The sequence below is a fragment of the Lepisma saccharinum genome, chromosome 18 (assembly GCF_977018435.1).
Source record: "Lepisma saccharinum chromosome 18, izLepSacc3.1, whole genome shotgun sequence".
In the NCBI taxonomy this organism is placed as follows: Eukaryota; Metazoa; Arthropoda; class Insecta; order Zygentoma; family Lepismatidae; genus Lepisma; species Lepisma saccharinum.
Window position 1 is genome coordinate 24,032,039 of NC_139246.1, and position 18,845 is coordinate 24,050,883.

At 36.9% G+C, this 18,845-nt stretch overlaps 1 protein-coding gene across 9 annotated transcripts in view; it reads left to right on the plus strand.

Annotated features, from left to right (window-relative positions):
* LOC146002475 (uncharacterized) overlaps positions 1-18,845 on the plus strand; it is a 101,520-nt gene that overhangs the window by 20,940 nt on the left and 61,735 nt on the right. For all 9 annotated transcript variants that reach the window (XR_014443717.1, XR_014443718.1, XM_083140346.1 and 6 more), the window contains exons 5-11: positions 2,863-3,008; positions 6,775-6,945; positions 10,927-11,063; positions 13,722-13,859; positions 14,882-15,054; positions 16,707-16,839; positions 17,535-17,780. Coding sequence is in view for 7 of the 9 variants with exons in the window: in XM_083140346.1 (XP_082996472.1) it covers positions 2,863-3,008; positions 6,775-6,945; positions 10,927-11,063; positions 13,722-13,859; positions 14,882-15,054; positions 16,707-16,839; positions 17,535-17,780 (1,144 nt within the window). In the remaining 2 variants the exon portion in view is untranslated. The remainder of the gene's footprint in view (positions 1-2,862; positions 3,009-6,774; positions 6,946-10,926; positions 11,064-13,721; positions 13,860-14,881; positions 15,055-16,706; positions 16,840-17,534; positions 17,781-18,845) is intronic.

The following is an 18,845-nucleotide window of genomic DNA, read 5'->3' on the forward strand; positions in this document are numbered from 1 at the left end:
TTGATAACCTGGCAAAGCCATTCTGCAACTGAGAGACTACTCCACCCACAAACCAATCACTGTCAACCACACATCTCATCAAATTCCACAATTTTCCCCACGTTCGAAGCCTTCCTGAAGGCCACACAACCCTTGTCCCTGTACTTGCTACCAACTGTCCAAAATTCACAAACCTGGCATCAACCGAAGACCCAGTGTTTCCATCCACAACTCCCCCACCTGTAGTTAACATTCCACATTATTTCTAAACAGAGGCCTCCCCGATGGCGTAGTGGTACCCTCAAACCTCAAAACCATCCTGGTTCACAATATCCCTTCATCCCACAACCAATATCTCCCACTGAAGGTGCAAAACCAATCCATTTCCCATCCCTTCCTTAACTCTCCAGATTGACAATGCCACAGGCAATTCATTCATATTACGAGACTTCAAACATGGTTAGATACTCCTATACACTTGAGACATGCACGTATCCAAGTATGGGCAAGTATTCACTCTAATCTCATTTAGTTGTATCTTAAAATAATCAAGTATTTTATTTTAAACTTACTGTGTATGATAAAATTCCGTAATCCTTCCCTAGCTTGTGAATTGTGATAATTTTCCAAATTCACTATTTTGCAGTTTGAATTCAAATAATAGAGAATGATTAAGTCAATTTCATAGAAGATAATATTGGTAATTAACAAATCCATACCTGGATATGTATGAGTTTATTATTTCCATGTGCAAAAACAAAAGTAACAGTGGATATATTGTAATTCGAGTATGTCATACCTTCATATGTATACTAAAGATCAAAAAAGGACAGTGTTTTCAAGAAATGTCGCGTTAATTTCTGCCATGCACTGCTGATCGATATATTGATCATCTGGCCACTGAAAGTTAAACTGTAGGTCCACTACCAATTTGCCGATCTGTGTATAAAGTGGAATTCAATCAAAACTTTTCAGGCAGGCAAACTACTGGCAAATAGTCCATGTAGCAGTTACCTATCCCATGAAACTGAGAAAGCATATTCTGTAGGGCATCATTGTTAGGTGTCAGGGGTGAGGATGTTCCCGACACCATAGCTAAGTTGTTCTAAAAGTTTCGCATAACCACTTTTTATAAACCACTTAAAATAACTATTATTTTGGGTCTGATATCATATTCTTGTAGATAATCACACAGTGCCACCAGAATGGGAACTAAAATGATAAATCTGCAGTGGATTTAACAGTTTCCTATAAAGTGGTGGTGATTGCCTAACTGAAAGAGGTCCTAGATTTGAATCATGAGTCAATTATGCTCATTTAATTCTCCTTATTCCCACAGTAATGCATTTCTAATTTTGTTACTGCAAACTCGACTAAACACACATTCACATTTATTGCAGCAATTTACAGATTCATTTAGAAAAGAAGTAAAATTATGTATAGCTACTACAGATATGATGAATCAGTTGAAAATGTTAAAGTATGTATGAGTGCCCTATTGTTATATTTCATAGATGTGTTATATATAAATAAAGATACTGGTATAAAAATGTAAAGTACATAAAAACTCAGTTTCTTGTAATGAACAAAATCAATGGTGTCTTCTGTTATCTGTTATAGTTTATGCATGTACTTGCAGGACAATTAGACATATTCTATATCATACTGATAATGTGCAAATTGGTCACAATCAAATATCAACTAAAGGTTAAAAGATTAAAAATCAGTAACTTACGTGTGTGAGCATGAGATTGGTCAATCAAAACAAAAGAACATTACCCCCGAGGTTCGGAAAGTCGCCGAGGTGGAAGTAGAATTCACGTTGGACTGGTGACTCACGAGCCCCAGTTGGGGAAAGGCCAGAGAGGAGGAGTACATTCGCCTACCCCGAGCGCCGATCGTTAGTTTGCCTTCAGCAACTTTGAATGTGCTTTTGTTTTAATAGAGTATTGTGCGGTTTTAGTATATTTTACAACATCTTTTTAGTAAGTGTTCTTCCCTATACCTTTTGACCTAAATCCTCAACCAACACTTTCTCGACGAGGCACCATGTCAGGTGTCTGAAAACATCGCATCAACCTGAAGAAGGAGGTAGTATAACCTTCAAAACGTTGTTTGACCAATCTCATGGTCACACACGTAAGTTACTGATTTTTAATCTTTTAACCTTTAGTTGATAGACATATTGTGCACTAAAGAATAGAATTTCAATATAGTAAATGAGTAACTTCAAATTATTTGCAACTGAATACAAACTTTCCATCTCTTTGACACTACATATGAATTTCTTAACACTTGTTTCCACATTGACGGCACAAAAGCGAAGTAAAATGAAGCAAATCAATCAATCAATCACATTGACATCACAGTTTTATGATCCCACTGCACATGGTTATGGAAGGACCTCCTGAACAAGGGTGCCTGCACGAACCTTGGCATCACATTACCACCCACACATACAGACAAGCTTTTCAAGAGAAACCCATTTTTCTGTGCTAACTTCAATTTCACACTCAACCTGTCAAGCTTGCATACTTACTTCTCTCACTCATTTTGTATCTTTCATGTTGACGGTATGAAAGTATTATATTCACTATAACTTAACATTATTAAATATCTATGTAGGTCCAGAAGTGAGTGGTGCTTGCGCAACTTTGCCACCTAAGCAGCAGCTGCCACTCATAGTTTTTACGAAGAGTCATAGGGGAGTTGTACCATTTACCTTGATCTTCATATGGCACACTTAACTTGATTTGAAAAGAATCTCATATTTCAGCACGTTTTGCTGTGGTCAAGTAGTGTAGAAATTGCTTAGAAATATTAAACAAAAACATATTTCACTTACAAATCAAAAGCTGATGTCGATTTTTCTCTCGTTGACAGCGTCGCCCTGGTGATCCAAGAGAACGTATAAGGAAAGAACAGGATGGCATTGTACTTAGTCCGCAGCGCCGTAGCTTCAATTCCGGATGTTACGTTACAGTTCCTCAAAATAGAAGGCCAGACAGCCCGCTTGGAAAGGGAGATAGGTATGATTTTATATTGCGTTGACTGGTTGTCAAATTATTGGTAAAATGTTAGCATATGTGTGGTAAAATGTTAGCATATGTGTGACGATAACCTCTCATTTTGTTTCAAATGTGTAAAAATAATCAATTTTAGAAGTCCCGAGGTTATATATAATAAGAGACCTTTTATTTTCTTTCTGTCAAAGAATCACTGTACTTACCTTAAGATTTGGCACACACAGGAGATTTACTTTGTAGAAATTTAAATTAAAAATCAGACTTGAACACAGGTCTCAGGTGTTATATTGGGCTACTTCTCTACCAGTTGAGCTACCGAGGCAGGCCTGGCTTCACCTGATTTTTCATTTGAGTGTTTTATGAGAAAAATACTTTGTAGCTTGGTTAGTTGAGTAACTGTATGATATACCAGACTCATGGGCTCAAGTTTTACCCTAACATGCATTTTTCACTTTTCAAACTCTACGAATCACTTTAATATATGACCAGATTCACATTTTTATTTGGCAACTATTTTCTAGGGATGGGCCGATATGAAATTTTGGCCGATACCGATATAAAATTTACCAATACTGATAACCGATATTCTACCGATCCGATATAAAATTAGAAATAGTCCTTGAAGAACCTGAAAGGTTCATTCACCTTCTTAATAAATGTGTGTTTCAAGGTGACTGCAGTGTAAAAGAAACTGCATATTTAGACATTTACTTTTTTAGAAAGTAGGGCATGGAGATTATCCATAAAAATTACAACAAATATCGATATATCGGATCGGTAAAATAATCGGTAATTTTACCGATACACCGATATGCCTATATCGGTCGATACCGATAGAGTACCAATTAATCAGTCCCATCGCTACTATTTTGTGTACAGAGTTGTACATTCCATATGCATTTTAAAATGGTTCTACTGAAATACCGTATTTACTCATGTATAATGTCCACTTTTTTCCAAAATTTTACCCCAAAAACTGTGGTACATGTTATACACGGAATAATTCCAACAGCTAACACAAAACCCACCGTGTTTTCACTATGATACTGTGTGTAACACACGTACATATCAACAGGTGTATATACCAATTATGCCCACAATTTTGTCAACATTTGGAGGAAAATTTTGTAAAAGAACTTCATTAAAAATTACTTCCGCAGTGTTTTTCGCCTTTGCATCACCGAGAGAAATTGAGGCATTCTGATGGCGATCAAATGTACACACTGGAGAATTTTTGGGTTGCAGTTCTGTTGCCATTTTACCTGCACGTACCACAGAAAAGTGGCACTATAACTCTCACAAATTTTAGTCTCCCCTTGATGTGTCTTCATTTCTTGCAGTAATTATAGTATTTACAACACAAAGTTTACACAGTTCATTCATTACAATAGCATGATACAATTAAATGACTTAAAGCTTTATTATTTTTTAAGAAATGGAAAAGTATCATCTGTTTGCACAATCTATTCGTGTAGATGTTGTTATTTCTTCTTTTTTGCAATATGGAAGGTGAACACTTAAACAACAAATATGGACACAGTCTTTCGTTGTAGAAGTGGTATCTTTAAATACGTTAATCTCCTGCCTGCAAGTATAGGATCTAATTAATACAGTATGTAAGTGTGACAATCAAAAATGTGTGTGTGTGTATATATATACACAGTAGAGCGTCGATTATCCGAATGTCGGTCAACCGAACGACCGCTTAACCGAACTGTGTACTCGCTCACTTTCAGATATCTGTAATGAAAAAAGTACGTGACTTAGCTGCTCGTAAGCGTGTAGGCTTGCTTAGACAGACCAAAATAAAGGATTTTTTTAAACGTTAATTGTGTGTACTGTGTGTATTGTTCATGCAAAATGCGTATGTAATATGTACATATTTTTGTTTAATAAACTGTACCACATACTATATATTCCTACTAAAGTTGCCTTTGTACGTTACTTTGTAATACATACTTAAAGAGATGCCTGTTTTTATGAATACATTTACTGTACAGTACTTCTTTTTAGCAAATAAACATGTACAGTTCGATTATCCGAACAAACCAGTTTTCCGAACACCCATGTCCCCCAATTACTTCGGATAATCGACGCTCTACTGTATATATATGACGGGCATAAAATAAGTTCGTGCCCTGGCTCACTTCCGGTAGTGGTACCAGGAAATTTCTTCCAACACTTTTCACATCCAAGCACCTAACACTTAATGCCATTGTTTTTCTAACGCTGCAATTTCAGTAGAATAAAATGTTATGTCTTGCTCCTGTAAGCAACCCTCACAGCATCCATGACATCAGAATCATTTCGTTAGTTTAGGAAACCTTTAGTAGACCCTCAGGGCCAATCTGGGAAATAAGGTGGATGTCCCAAGCTTTTGAAGCCACAAGATTGAGTAGCCACTGTGGTTACACATGTCATATTTTGTAGCATTTGATCAACTGATAATTACAACATTGGAATGTGAACTATAGGACTGAACTTATACTGTCCAGAGTCCAGGTGACTCATGGTCCACAAAGATGCCATGTAGCACACTTCCATGCATCATTTTTGTAACAACATTGTAATTAAATACTTATGTCATGATGTGAAATTACGAATAGTTTTAAAGATATGGTATTTCAATAGAAAATTTATATCTTAAAATTTATAAATACTTGTGGCTTTGTATGTTCATATTTTGGTGTGTCTGTAGTAATAGAGTTTTTTTTATGTATATAAGAAACCTTGTCAGTGACACTAAAGGCCAAATCATACGAAACTGGATATCCAGTTAGTTGGCACTGAACTGGCTACCTGACTGGAAGTGATGGCTTCCTGGCTGGCTGCTAGACTGGTTTTGAGGAATAGGTCATGTTCTAATTGCTACTGGCTTTCCTCGACTGGATTCTGTGGAACAGCCAATCAGAGCAAAGTTTAGCGATGTGAAGATAATCTGTGAGTTTGTAAAAGAAAGTTTTTTTTTGTCTGTGGTTTCCGAGTGTTGGTTGATTTTGTTAGTTTCTCGATAAAAATATAAGTAAAGAGAGACGTGCAGTGCATTTGAGTTCAGTTCATTAATATTTAGATATTTATGCAAAGCGATGAGATGTGTACGTGACAAATATGATTAGCCGAAAATGAAAATCCTTATTACAAGTGTATTAAATGTTCGACTTTTTTTTTTGTGTGTGTGAATGAATCCTGTGAATCTCGTGTATGAATATGCATACCCGAGTTCATTAAAATGCTTGTTCAGTATGCATTGATTACCATATTGTATTCGAACCAATCTCTAGTCCATACTTTTCCTTTTTTAATAATAGCACAAAGCAGTAATTCTCCTTCAACATTCTTCAAATTGCTCGTCCATCTTTACAGATTGTCTGCTCTGCGCAATGTCTTAAGGGAACAAAAGACTATCGACAAGTACAGTAACAAGTATCGTGTGAGGCAAAAACTAGCGAATGGGTAGTCAGTCCAGCGCCAACTAGGGCATTCCTACTGGAAATCCAGTTCCGTGTGATTCGGGCTTAATTCCAAATATGTTGAAAATTTCAAGCTATCCTATGCATTTTCGCAAAGCAATAGTTTGTGCTCTTTATTATCCACTTAGCCTGTTTAAATAATGCACTTAGCCTTTTACGATAATGCACTTAACCTGTTACGATAATTCACTCTCACCCTGAACATGTACTCAGCAAATTATTTGAGAAATATAAAATAATTTCACAAGTTTGTTTACACCTATATTGTTCAATCCATAATCTGTAATTTATTTTTGCAGGGAAGTGCATCGTGAAATCCCCAATCGTCGTATAGGAAGCGGTCGCATTGTGTCGCGGGACAGAGACAGGGATCGCGACATTTGGGATTTCCGGTCCGATCGCGACAAAGAACAGGACCAGGACTTCAGTTTCCGCACCCTTCGCGATCGTGAAAGGGAACGTGAGGAAAGGTACGGAAGAAATTTAATGTTTGTGCATCTTACTTCCATAGGCATCTTGCTTGCATCCCCAAATCTTATAACTTTCAAATTTAGCCACATCAGTATTGGTCGTATGTATTCGTCATTTATTCTAATTATAATCTGGGAATGATTTGTGCATGTTCTATTTTCACAAAAGTATGGAGTTAAATATGGACTTAAAATTTTAAAAATTTACCTTTTTAATAGTATAAGACGCTACAGGAAGTACATAAAATACAGTCTCAGCATTGTAACTATTACCGTGACTGTCTTGAAGAGGTACAAGAAGCGAATCCTGTACGGGTGCCACTAAATTGTTGCTTCTGGTGCTGCTGTCAGCTGCCCCCCAAAATAATAATAATTATTATTATTATTATTGTGTGGATGACAGAAAACTTGTAATTATTGCAATTGGAGAGTATAAAAAAGGTCGTATGGAGTATATATTGAGAAATGTTCTGAAATATTGAAATAATATGTAAAAATAACTCAAGTATGTTAAATAAAAACTGAATTTTAAAAGTTTACATCCCATGATGCACAAAGATAATACAAAATATAACTGATTTCAGCTTCATACATTATACAACTGTTCCTTGATCATAATTAATCTAAAGACAGAACAATGATGTACACTCCTCACAAAATGTTTGAAATATTGTTACGTTAGATAGTAGGTGATTGACACATGGGTGAATATTTTCAAAACATACATTTTAACTAATGCTTTTTCTAAAAAAAAAAAAGTATTTTTTTAGTTATTTAATTTTCTTAATGTTTATAGATTACCACCATACCCAGAGTGCAACATAAAAAAAAAATTACAAATTAAAAATAATTATTGAAAACACACAAAACAGAGGTGACATTTATCAATATTTTCAGTTTAATGAGTTATCATTTGGTAAAATAGATAGAAATCTTACAAAACTGTTTATTCTTGAAAGTAAGCAAGATTAGATCAAAAGTGTATGGTATGTAAGAGGTGTTTAAGACCTTAACAATATATATATATATATAATATTGTAGACTTGTACAAACAATCATTTTATCTTAGCTAGCCAATACTTTTGTAAGGGAAACTTTCACCAACCTTGTATTGGCCCCTGTTATTAAGTAAAGGTTGGTTTAGTCTCAAAACAATAGTTTTTCTTGTATGTACGCATTGCTTGCATTGTAGAATTATTTTCCTGTAGTTTACAGTTATTACAAGCATAAGAAAACAGTTCATGAAAATAAATGTCTGATGAAGGGAGCGTGTGTTCTGAAACGTCACAACCAAAAACTGTTTTCTTATGCTTGTAATAACCGTAAACTACAGGAAAATAATTCTCAAAACAATATCATCTTTTATCAACTAAAGCTATATCTTCACATCGAGGAAAAACAAAATAAGATCCAGATTGCCTTAAAAGTTAACCAAACATTCGTTGTTTATGTACTGAACAACGCCTATAAAGTGCCAGGTTGTCTTGTTTGTTCTGAATTTGACTAAAACAAAAGTATTCTCAGTTAATGCTGCATACTTAGCATCATCTTCTTTTATGCTCTCTTCTTCGTCAGAAGTGTAAACATCTTTATATCGCAGTCGAGAACATTGAGCTAAATAAAAATGTCAAGGAAGAATTCTAAAATGTGTAAAATCTTTAGGAAGTGGTGACTTGATATTTTAATGAATGTGAAATTTCAGACATCAGTGCCATATTGAATGGTTTTGTAATTTTAAAGAGTTCAATATACTGAAGTGTGACTCAAATAAAGATGGGAGATTAAGGGTCACCGGGAAATAGCAAATCATAAAGTGAGAGGTTTATGGTTCATAACTAATGCAAAAGGGAGAGAACGCTCTCTCCACACTATCATACCTGCTCGAAGTTCTTGTAGAGTCTTGTCCTAGATAAAGATGTGTGTTGTGTCCATATCGTGTCAAGAGTCCGTGCTTCGACTCTGACCAACTTGTCCTCCGTTATCCCACGCTGAGTATATCGCAGTAGATTCAGAGTAAAAGTGTGAGCGAATGAGAGCGATGTCTTTCCAGACTTTGCATTTATATTCACGCTGGACTAGAGGTTATTACACCTCTTGTCCTCTATCGGCGAAGCTCACTTTCGTCACTTCCCGTAGAACTTCAGTATTGAAGCAATGGGAAATGCAGCGCATTCCTGGGATAACTTGGAGACGATCGGTGAAGGAGGCAGGTTAACGAACAGTGGAAGAGAGTATTAAATGAGCCTCTTCTCTAACTTCACTCATTATACTTCATCAATACGTACATCACTTGTATATTAAAAATATATATATGATTGACATGGATTTTCAAGAAAGCCATTTTTCCATTGTGTAAAACTACAGGACTGTTTTAAATCCCAATGTTCGGAATCACACCCTACAAATTTAAACATGTCAACATTTTTTCATACAATTTTGTCATGATTTGAAGTGTATTAATTATTTTAATTAGTCTAAATCGAATATGAAAAGGATACATGTGAGCATTTTCCTTCGCACTCAAGGCAGGAAAGGCTTCTTGCTTGAAGTAAATGGCCTTCCGACTTCCTCCAAACAATCTGGTGAATTTTCATCGTACCATTGAAAGTTACTAACTCATCTGGCAAACTTTTATCAATCTGTCCCATTTTGTCTTCTTCTATTTGCAAAATTGTTATGCTGGGCCAGTTCTCTTTCAATTGGTGTTAAAAGCTTCTGCAGTCTGTGATGTCTCCCGAAAGCCTCACCAATGTGTCGGTTAAGACAACCCCCTACTCCATCAGGAGCTCCTTTATTGTGGCTACTTTCAGAAAAATGCCACATTAGAGTGTCAACATTAAGTTCTTTTGTGAGGTATTTTCCCATCAAATAAAACATTGTTTTGTTCCGGTACTGTGTAGTGGGGCTGTCGCTCAACAAGGTATACACAGATGGCCACTGCATCATGTCTCAGATGGCCACTGTATATCATGTCTGCACGGAAGTGACACAACAAAGTCTGCTCGGAGGTGACAAATCTGCAGTGAATATTTGTTTTTAAGCATAAGTAATGAGGTTAGGTTTCTCCACATTGCAATGCTTTTAGTATGTCAACAAAGTAGTAAATATATTATAAGTGTAATTAAATATTCACTGCACGTACCAAAATATTCTCCACACGGAGATGACAGGTACTGATGAACAAATTCCAACAGTGAAACAATCTGGATAATTCACTCACATGTGCTCTAAACAACCACCGAAGCTTCACTACAAGTGTCATGGTTGCAGGTTTCCTGTTCCTAGTATAACCTCTGATCATTACCCAAAAAGCATTGCAGCGGGATTTTCAAATAATTGTTCAGCTGCACAGAGTTGACATATTTTTTGGTTACAAGATTGTAACAAATCTTGCCATTTCATTTTACAATTTTTAACTTAATGCAGTGAACAATGTATTGTACATTACTAAAATGTTTTTAATTTCATAAGAAAATAACATTAATGCTAAAGACATAACTCAGGTTGGTTACTCTGCATGAAGGGGACATGTCACCTACTGTTCAAGTAATAACTTTTATAAATTTAATATTTTTCATTTATTTTTTTAGCAAAACTAAAGCACAAAGCATTATTCTATGTGATACTTATTAAGAAATATGCCAAAGCTATATAAATTCTGTTTTATCATCCAGTTCCATTGAAATGTACGTTTTCAAAATATTCACCCACATGCAACTACACATGGTATCTGTCTGGTGGATGTTCTTGTCTTCTCGCAGACATATGCCATCGTGCCTATCGCCTATTGCCGAAAATATAGTAATATTCCAAACTTGTTGTTCTTAATATAAGGACATTCCAAACTTTTTGTGGGTAGTGTATAATACAAATACAACTTTCAGAATGTTTACAACTGACCTGAAATTTTGACTTATATATCAGTTTATTTGTATCTGCCTGTTGGTTTTCAAAGCTAATCTCCCAATGTTTTCCTTCTAGATTTGACCGCAGGAATTTCACGAGGGATTTTGAATCTCGAGACCGTGATAAGGAGAGAAATCAGCACAGAAACCGCTACAATGATAGGAGGAGGGCGTTTAGTGATTGTCGTGAGGAGGAGCCTGAGTGGTTTTCAGGTGAGGAGACTTTGTTGAATGTAGAGGATACAGTGAAACCTCGATTTTACGTTTTTCAGGGGACCAAGGTGAAAGAACTTAAAATACGAGAAAATGTAAAATCGAGGGAAAATTTACAGGAATTTGCTGTATTGGGACCATCTGATTGGATGTATAATGCGAGAAAATGTAAAATCGGGATTCTACTGTATTAAAATGCTGTATTATTTTATTTTTGGCTCCACAAGGGACACACAAGCCCTTGAAGGGCCAATGCTTCCCAGGCAGCTTTTCATTGGGTGATTCGTGTTCAGCACATCATGTCACATCAAGTTGTTTTTTTTTTTTGCTTCCAAGACCAGAAACCACTATGTTTGCTGTTAAGTAGCCCCTCAAGAGTGCTGTTCACATCCACCTTATTTGCCAGACCTAGCCACCAGTGCTAGTCAAAGTGCTGGAATGCTTGTATCCCATCCATCAGGACTATGTCAAAAAATTATCTAACTGTTTACCTTTGGTACTTAATACATTTCACGATAAAAAGTATTTGGGATTTTCATCTGACTCTCTCTCATATCAATGCTATGTGCTGGGATATTTTTACATTCTTCTTGTCAGTTCACATGAGTTGCAAAGTACAATAACCGTTTGTAAATGACAGTCTGTTGTCTGTCAACAAAGCCTTACACCCAGGAGAGTTTCTCTATACACACAAGAGGAGCAAATTTAATTCAGTTTAGTAATAGCTAAGTGTATAAAGAACATTCTATATGTCTTGAAATAGTGAAGATATACCCTTAAAATGATTAAAATATGCTCTATCATGGAGAAATGTCTAAATATGCATGTATATGCCCTAACAAAGCAACCCAATTGAAATAGTTTTAGCATTACCGGGGGGTGGTGCTTATAACCCCCTCCCCTGCCCCTTTGGCCCAATATTCCTAAACAAAAGAACATGGAAGGTAGGATAAGAGGCGTAATGAGGACCAACTACTAAAAAAGGATACATAACCCCCTCCCCTTTTGAAAATTCTGGGTGCGCCGTTGTTAGCCATGGTTCTGTGTGCGATATGAGGGTTGCTGGAAAAGTTTCTGCAAACTTACCACCAACAGTGGCGATAGTGTTCCGCTTTTATAAAAATCGGAAGAATAGACCTATTTTATGTTTAAATTATCTTTGATTGTTTGTTGAAGCCTATTTGTTTATTTTTCACAGCAGTTTGAAGTAGTAGTTTTGTGTGAGAAATGGAAATTTGTCATGAACACTTTCAAGCAATGATTTTTTAGGATTTCAAATGTAGTTTAACAGTGAAACAATGCATCGAGCGACTTCATTTGGCTTTTGGGGATGAAGCACCATCCAATAGGACTGTGTACGTACAATTGGTTTTCCGAATTCCAGCGTGGTCGCACATTTCTCAGTGATGAATTTCGTGAAGGTCGCCCATCCACGTCTGTTGTTGCCAGTAATGTTGATGCTGTGCGTGAAATGATTGAGAGAGATCGGCATGTGACATACCGTGAGATTCAGGCATCCTTGAACATTGACATGAAAGCAATACATACAATTTTGCATGGTCATCTGAACATACGGAAACTTTCAAGCCGTGTAAATTGGTGTAAAGAAATGCTCAAAGAATTCGACAGGGTATGAAACTTGGATCTATTCATACTAACCCAAAACTAAACAGCAATCCACTGTTTGGGTGTTTCAAAGTGAGCCGAAACCAACAAAAGTTGTTCGTTCGAGGAGTGCTGCCAACTTGTTTCTTCGGTTATACTGGACATGTGGCATTAATAGCTTCAGAAGATCAAAGGACTATAAATGATAAGTGGTGTACAACAATTTGTGTGCCAGAGGTCATCAATGAATTGCTTAAAACAAACCTAAATTGTCACATTATTCTTCACTACGACAACGCCAGTTCCCACTCAGCACACCAAACTGTTGATTTTTTGTCCAGTAAAAATATCGAATTAATGACTCATTGTCCGTACTCACCTGATTTATCACCTAATGACTTCTTTTTGTTCCCACATATGAAAAATAAGATGCGTGGTGAGCGATTTGTGTCGCCTGAAGCAGCTGTTGATGCATTCCGAACAGCAGTTTCTGAGATATCAGCTTCAGAGTGGAAAAAATTGCTTTCAAAATTGGTTTGAACTTATGCAAAAGTGTATCGATCTTAAGGGTGAATACTTTCAGAAACAATAAAGCCATTCCCAGAATTTCACATGTCTTTTTTCATATTGATTGCAGAAACTTTTCCAGCAGCCTTCGTATCATCCACAACAAGCTTCAGATCACTGATCTCTGTTTTTCCTTGGTGCACACTGCAACTCTGTTTTTCCTTCGTGCACACTGCCAGTGGTACAGCCATGTTTACTCTGTAACAAAACAAATAAAAATTTGGTAATTTACATGAAACATTGGCCACGTAACCACAAGAGTATAACCTGTCAGCATGCGAGCACTGAAGGCAGTGTGGCCAACCTAATGAAAGTTACGGTGAAAGTGCGAATAATTTTTGACTTGACCTAGTATCATGCGTACTGCTACTCTAAAAAAAATTGCAGTGTGTTACATGAAAATTATTAATGCTTTAAGTCAAAACCAACATGCAGGTAAGCTTACCATATTTTGGTATTAAAAGATGTTTTGCATATTTTTTGCAGGAGGTCCAACATCCCAGAATGACACTATTGAGCTTCGTGGTTTTGATGACATTCCAGAGGAACCTACTAGAACATCGACAGGAAGCAGAAACAGTTCTCGCAGGGCATCTCCTCTTCAAGAACGAAATGCTAAACCAGGTGAGATCCTCTATCTACACTAGCCTACTCGTTGGGTAAGCACCCTTCTTGAATGTAGATTTCATGGTGCTTGGCTTCGACAATGTAACTTGGAATCATAAAAACAGAATTGTATCAGTAACGGCATAAAATTGTATAGCATCTGTCAAGAGATTCTTATCGATGTGAGACATTGAGTCAATTGAAAACAGTGAGCAATGATTGGTTGACTAAATGGCCTCATTTTGGAGGTACCTGAGAAAATTACGGATAGAAACTTATTTGTTCAGTTATCGGAAGATATTACACATTGGAATGTAACCTTTTTGTATATTCATAGAAATTATGCATTCATTATCTTGTGCATCGTGGTCTGACTTCTTCACGACTCACTTGTTCAAACCATCCACCAGAAGGCGCTAGTGGCTAGAGGCCATGTTAACCATCGAGTTAGAATAAGTGAAGAGTTCTCCGGAAGACAAATTGAAGCTTCGTCCGACAGCGACATAAACACACTTACCCCAGTTAAGTTGCAGCAAAAACATTCGGCGGAATAAAAGAAAGTAATATTTCAGTGGAGAGACATATATCCTTTATTTCTATCGTGTTGTGGTGTTCATATTGAATTTGAAATACACTGGCATCAATATCTGGTAATAACAGGAAATTTATTTTATTAACCTATGTGACACTTTCTAAAGTCAGAATTGTTTTGCAATTCACATAAAATTGATTAATTCTGCAAAAGTGTTACTCATTTATATGGGAATAAACTTAATTCTCTGATAACTACATGTGCTATTAGAAGGGAAATGTTCATTTTTGTGTAAGAAGTGCAGTTTCTAAATCAAATTTTGGGTTTTGTTCACCATTTTAACACCAAAATACCATTTTATATACAACTTTTGATTCCTAAATGTGCCCAGTTTTTTATTCTGAAATCTTGAACTCCTATTCACCATAAATATGTGGTCCTATTGATAACCTTACAAAACATTTAACTAAGTTTAAGGCTTTGTTTAAAAAGCATGTGTATGTTCTAGCTTCCAGGCCTGGGTCCGCATCGAGGAAGTCTGACAGAGGGTCCGAGAGGAATACTCCAGTACCAGCTACTATTCCAGAAGTCGAGGTTCCATCTGATCCCAGTGGAAACCTTCCCGCAGACTTCAACCTTGAAGACTTCCTCAAGTTGGACTCCTTTTCTGAACTGCTTACGGTAAGTGCAATGCCAGTGATAGTACAGATAAGTTAGGTGTAAAGTGGCAAACTTTTCAGAATGTTCGCAAGTGTCAACTTCTTTCAGGTACAGTACACCTTGGAAATTTTATACTTGCATGCAAACGAGTCTCTGGTACGAGAACCCACAGACAGCGTCATCCTATTTTGATTATCTGTATCTTCCCGATGCATGTGCTTATTGCTCCTACACAACCTCACCTTTTGTCAGTGGCATAATAATTTTAGCTGCAACATCATCATCCTTACCCGTTTCCTGCTTCTGGCTGGGTGGGCATAGAAGTCAAGCTTCTCCATTTTCGTCTGGTCTTCCACCACCCCTCACTTTCCATGATGTCCTCTTCTCCTAACACTCCACTATCTGCTCTTTCCTTCGACTTCTTGGTCTCCCCATTAGCCTTATTCCCACTCCTTGCACAATATATGCTCTTACTGGTAGTATTTCTGCATCCACCCTCTTCATGTGTTCAAACCATCTCATCTGTGCCTGATCTGTTCTGGAGCTTCACCACCCCCACTGTCTGTCAGATCTCCTCATTCCTTATTCTATCCCTTCTAGTCTTCCCCAATATATTCCTTAAAAATTTCATCTCCACTGCCTGCAATTTTCTTTTGTCTTTCTCTGGCATTGTCGAAGTCTCTGCTCCGTATGTAATTATTGGCACACATGTGTGTTATATTTATTACCTTCTTGCATTTCATAGATACATCGCTGTTCCATATTAATCTTCGAACGTTTTTGATAGAGTCCACCACCCATTTCTCCTCATATATTCTTCCACTTCTCTCAATTATGCATCCTAGATATTTGAAACTCTCCACTACCCTCAACTCTTCCGTGTGAACCTTTATTCTTGGTACATTTCTGGCTATGTTTCTTGTTATTAGCACCTCACTCTTTTTTGCACTGAATATCATTCCTGCTCTTCTCATTTCCTCATTTCAACTCACTAGCAGTCTGTCTCTGTACTTCTTCTTCCCTGCAAACACATTCCTGCAAACAAAAGCTCTGGGGATTCCTGCTGCCCTGTCTTATCTGCCGCGGGCACATCTGTTAACCATAAAAACAACTTTTTCAAGAAGAAAAGTGGGACGAGTAATCTGTTGGAATTTCTTAAGTAGCAACCACTTTGGTCTTTCTTGGAAAGATTTGTGTTAAATTATTGGAAACCTGACTTCGAATTATCCAAATTTATCCTTCAAAATTTGAATTAATTAGTCATTTTTAACATTGTTTTAGATAGGGGTTTCAATGGGAATGTGCTTTTGTTCAAATTATCCAATAATTCGAATTAAAGAGAGCACACTGTATCACCAAATATCATGACAATATATTGCCAATATGATATATGTAGACAAATATCATGACAATATATCACTGACATGATATATGTTGCTAAAATATTGTGACGATATATTGCCAACACGTTATATATCATCAAATATCATGACGATATATCACCAACACTATACGTATATCGCCAAATTTGAATATTGCGATATATCATCTGGATGATATATCACCCAACACTAAGTTTTACTAAATAGGTAGAGAGGATACTCAAAATAAACACTCAAACTTCATACAGTATATGTTTTTTCTAAGAAACTGTATCTTGTTTTACTTTGCAGAATGGCACACCTTCAGAAGGTCAGAGTGGGTCCAAATTCAGCCAGTGGTTTCGCAGGGACAGTCCTGCCCACCATGGAAATGATAGCAGGCGTTCTTCGCTCCAAGATGAGTTGCTGCAAAATATCATTAATGGTGAGTTTTATTTTCTACTCATGCGAGTTGAGAGTCAATAATATGCTAAAACAATAGATCTTATACCTAGATCTCCAGGTGGATGTCATTAAGAAATATTAGAATCTTTTATACTTACTGTGAATATGTGAGTAAAGTAGAAGCAGTGTTGCAATGTTACACAAAAAAAATCAGAATATTGATTCTAATGTCAGCTCTATGGACACTGTATGTCCCAAATTTGCAGGGAAGAACAACAAAAGACCGTTCTTAGGGATATGCAATCCCTGTCCCACAATTTGGAAACAAAAAAATTGAAAATATGCAACTAATTTTAGAAAATCATCATTTTCATGTGATTTTGAAAATTGGAGGTCTCCCGCTGGACCCCTAAGTGTCACACCAATTTTTGGACAGAATAAAACAGGCATGACGGTTATGCAGTGAAATATGGTGCCTTCATATGTTTGTGAATAAACAAAGAAGACAGAACTGAATTATCACCTGTAGTTTTTCAAGAAATGAAACATTAATTGCTGTCATGTGTTGCTGTATTCGTTTGAAAGCACATAATTTGGGTGTGGTTTCGTTTGAAACAGCCGTCCACTAAAGGTTAATAATTCCATAACTGATGATTTTCTTCTGACTGTGCCCTTTTGTCTTACTTTCATCATTGTAATGTTATTTTTCTAATTATAGTTGTTTTCTTCTTCCAGATATAGAGCCGAATATTATAATTCCTTCTATCAATGATTCCAACACCTACTTTGCTCCTATTTCGCCTGCTGCAAGCACAGGAGTGGCTTCGGAAGCTAGACCAGGGTCTAGTGATGCAGCTGTTAAGCCAACATTCCTCTTGGAGATGCTGCAGAGGGGTGGCCAGAACCAGTCTCAGCAACAGGATGAATCGAAGCAGCCGTCTCTGGGTCAAAGTCTGAAAACTCCTACTATTAAGGACCTTGGTAAGTGGAAACTTTCAGATATTCAAAGATAATAGACTAGAGCTGCTGAGCAGATTTTTAGGGTGATGTATGGTCAGCACCTCGACACTGATCACTGCTGTTATATGGGTTTCTAGACTGGAGTGTGCTACAGTGGTGCCTTGCACAACAAACATCCCGCATAAGAAACATGCACATGGGCTGGAAAATGTCTCTCATAACAAACAGCGAGTTCTACTCCATGGCCGTGCAGTCTTTGGCACTGTGCTTTGGGCTCCGAATGCAGGACGGCATGAATTTGAGTCTGGGTTTTCAGCGTGTTTAGGACCGGTGGCAACCCACCATCGGGAGGAAATTGGGGAGCTGACCAAACGTCACCCCATTTCCGGTTGAAGATCTCCACACCTCTAGGTAGGATTGTTGGGGGGAGACTGGCAGTCGTGAGATAGACCAAGGCCCTTTGACGGCTGTCAAGTTACGAGTTATTATTTATTTATTATTATAACAAACTATGACGATCATCACACTTTATTAACCCCTCGGCAGGCACTGTTCATTATCCTACATGAGCAGGTGCATAGAATACTGTACGGAAAATTTTATAGCATTTTGAGCTATTGGAACCAAGAAGATTGAATGTATAATGCAGGAAAATGTAAAACCAGGAAACTTAAAATTGGGGTTCCACTGTATATGGGAAAAAAATATGCTTAAAATAGCATTAGGCAAATATACCTGAATAGTGTTTTTACAGTGTGTCATGCAACGCTATGATTACATATAATATGACAACCGTATATATACATACAGGATTCTCTGCATTATTAAACCTGTTCCATTGGGGTAATTTTTAATCCTGTACATTGCTAATTTGTTCCACATAACAAGGTTCTATAATTTTAGAAGGGAAGGAAGTCTCAGTGCTTTTATCACAGAATGCCAATATTGGAAAAAAAAAAAAAAAAAAAAAAAAAAGTACGTAAAAAAATATCACATTTTACTACTGGTGCCATATTAATCTGTGGGTTATGACCACTGTGGCTCATGTGCAGCACTTGAATTCAGAATAACAACATTTATGGATGA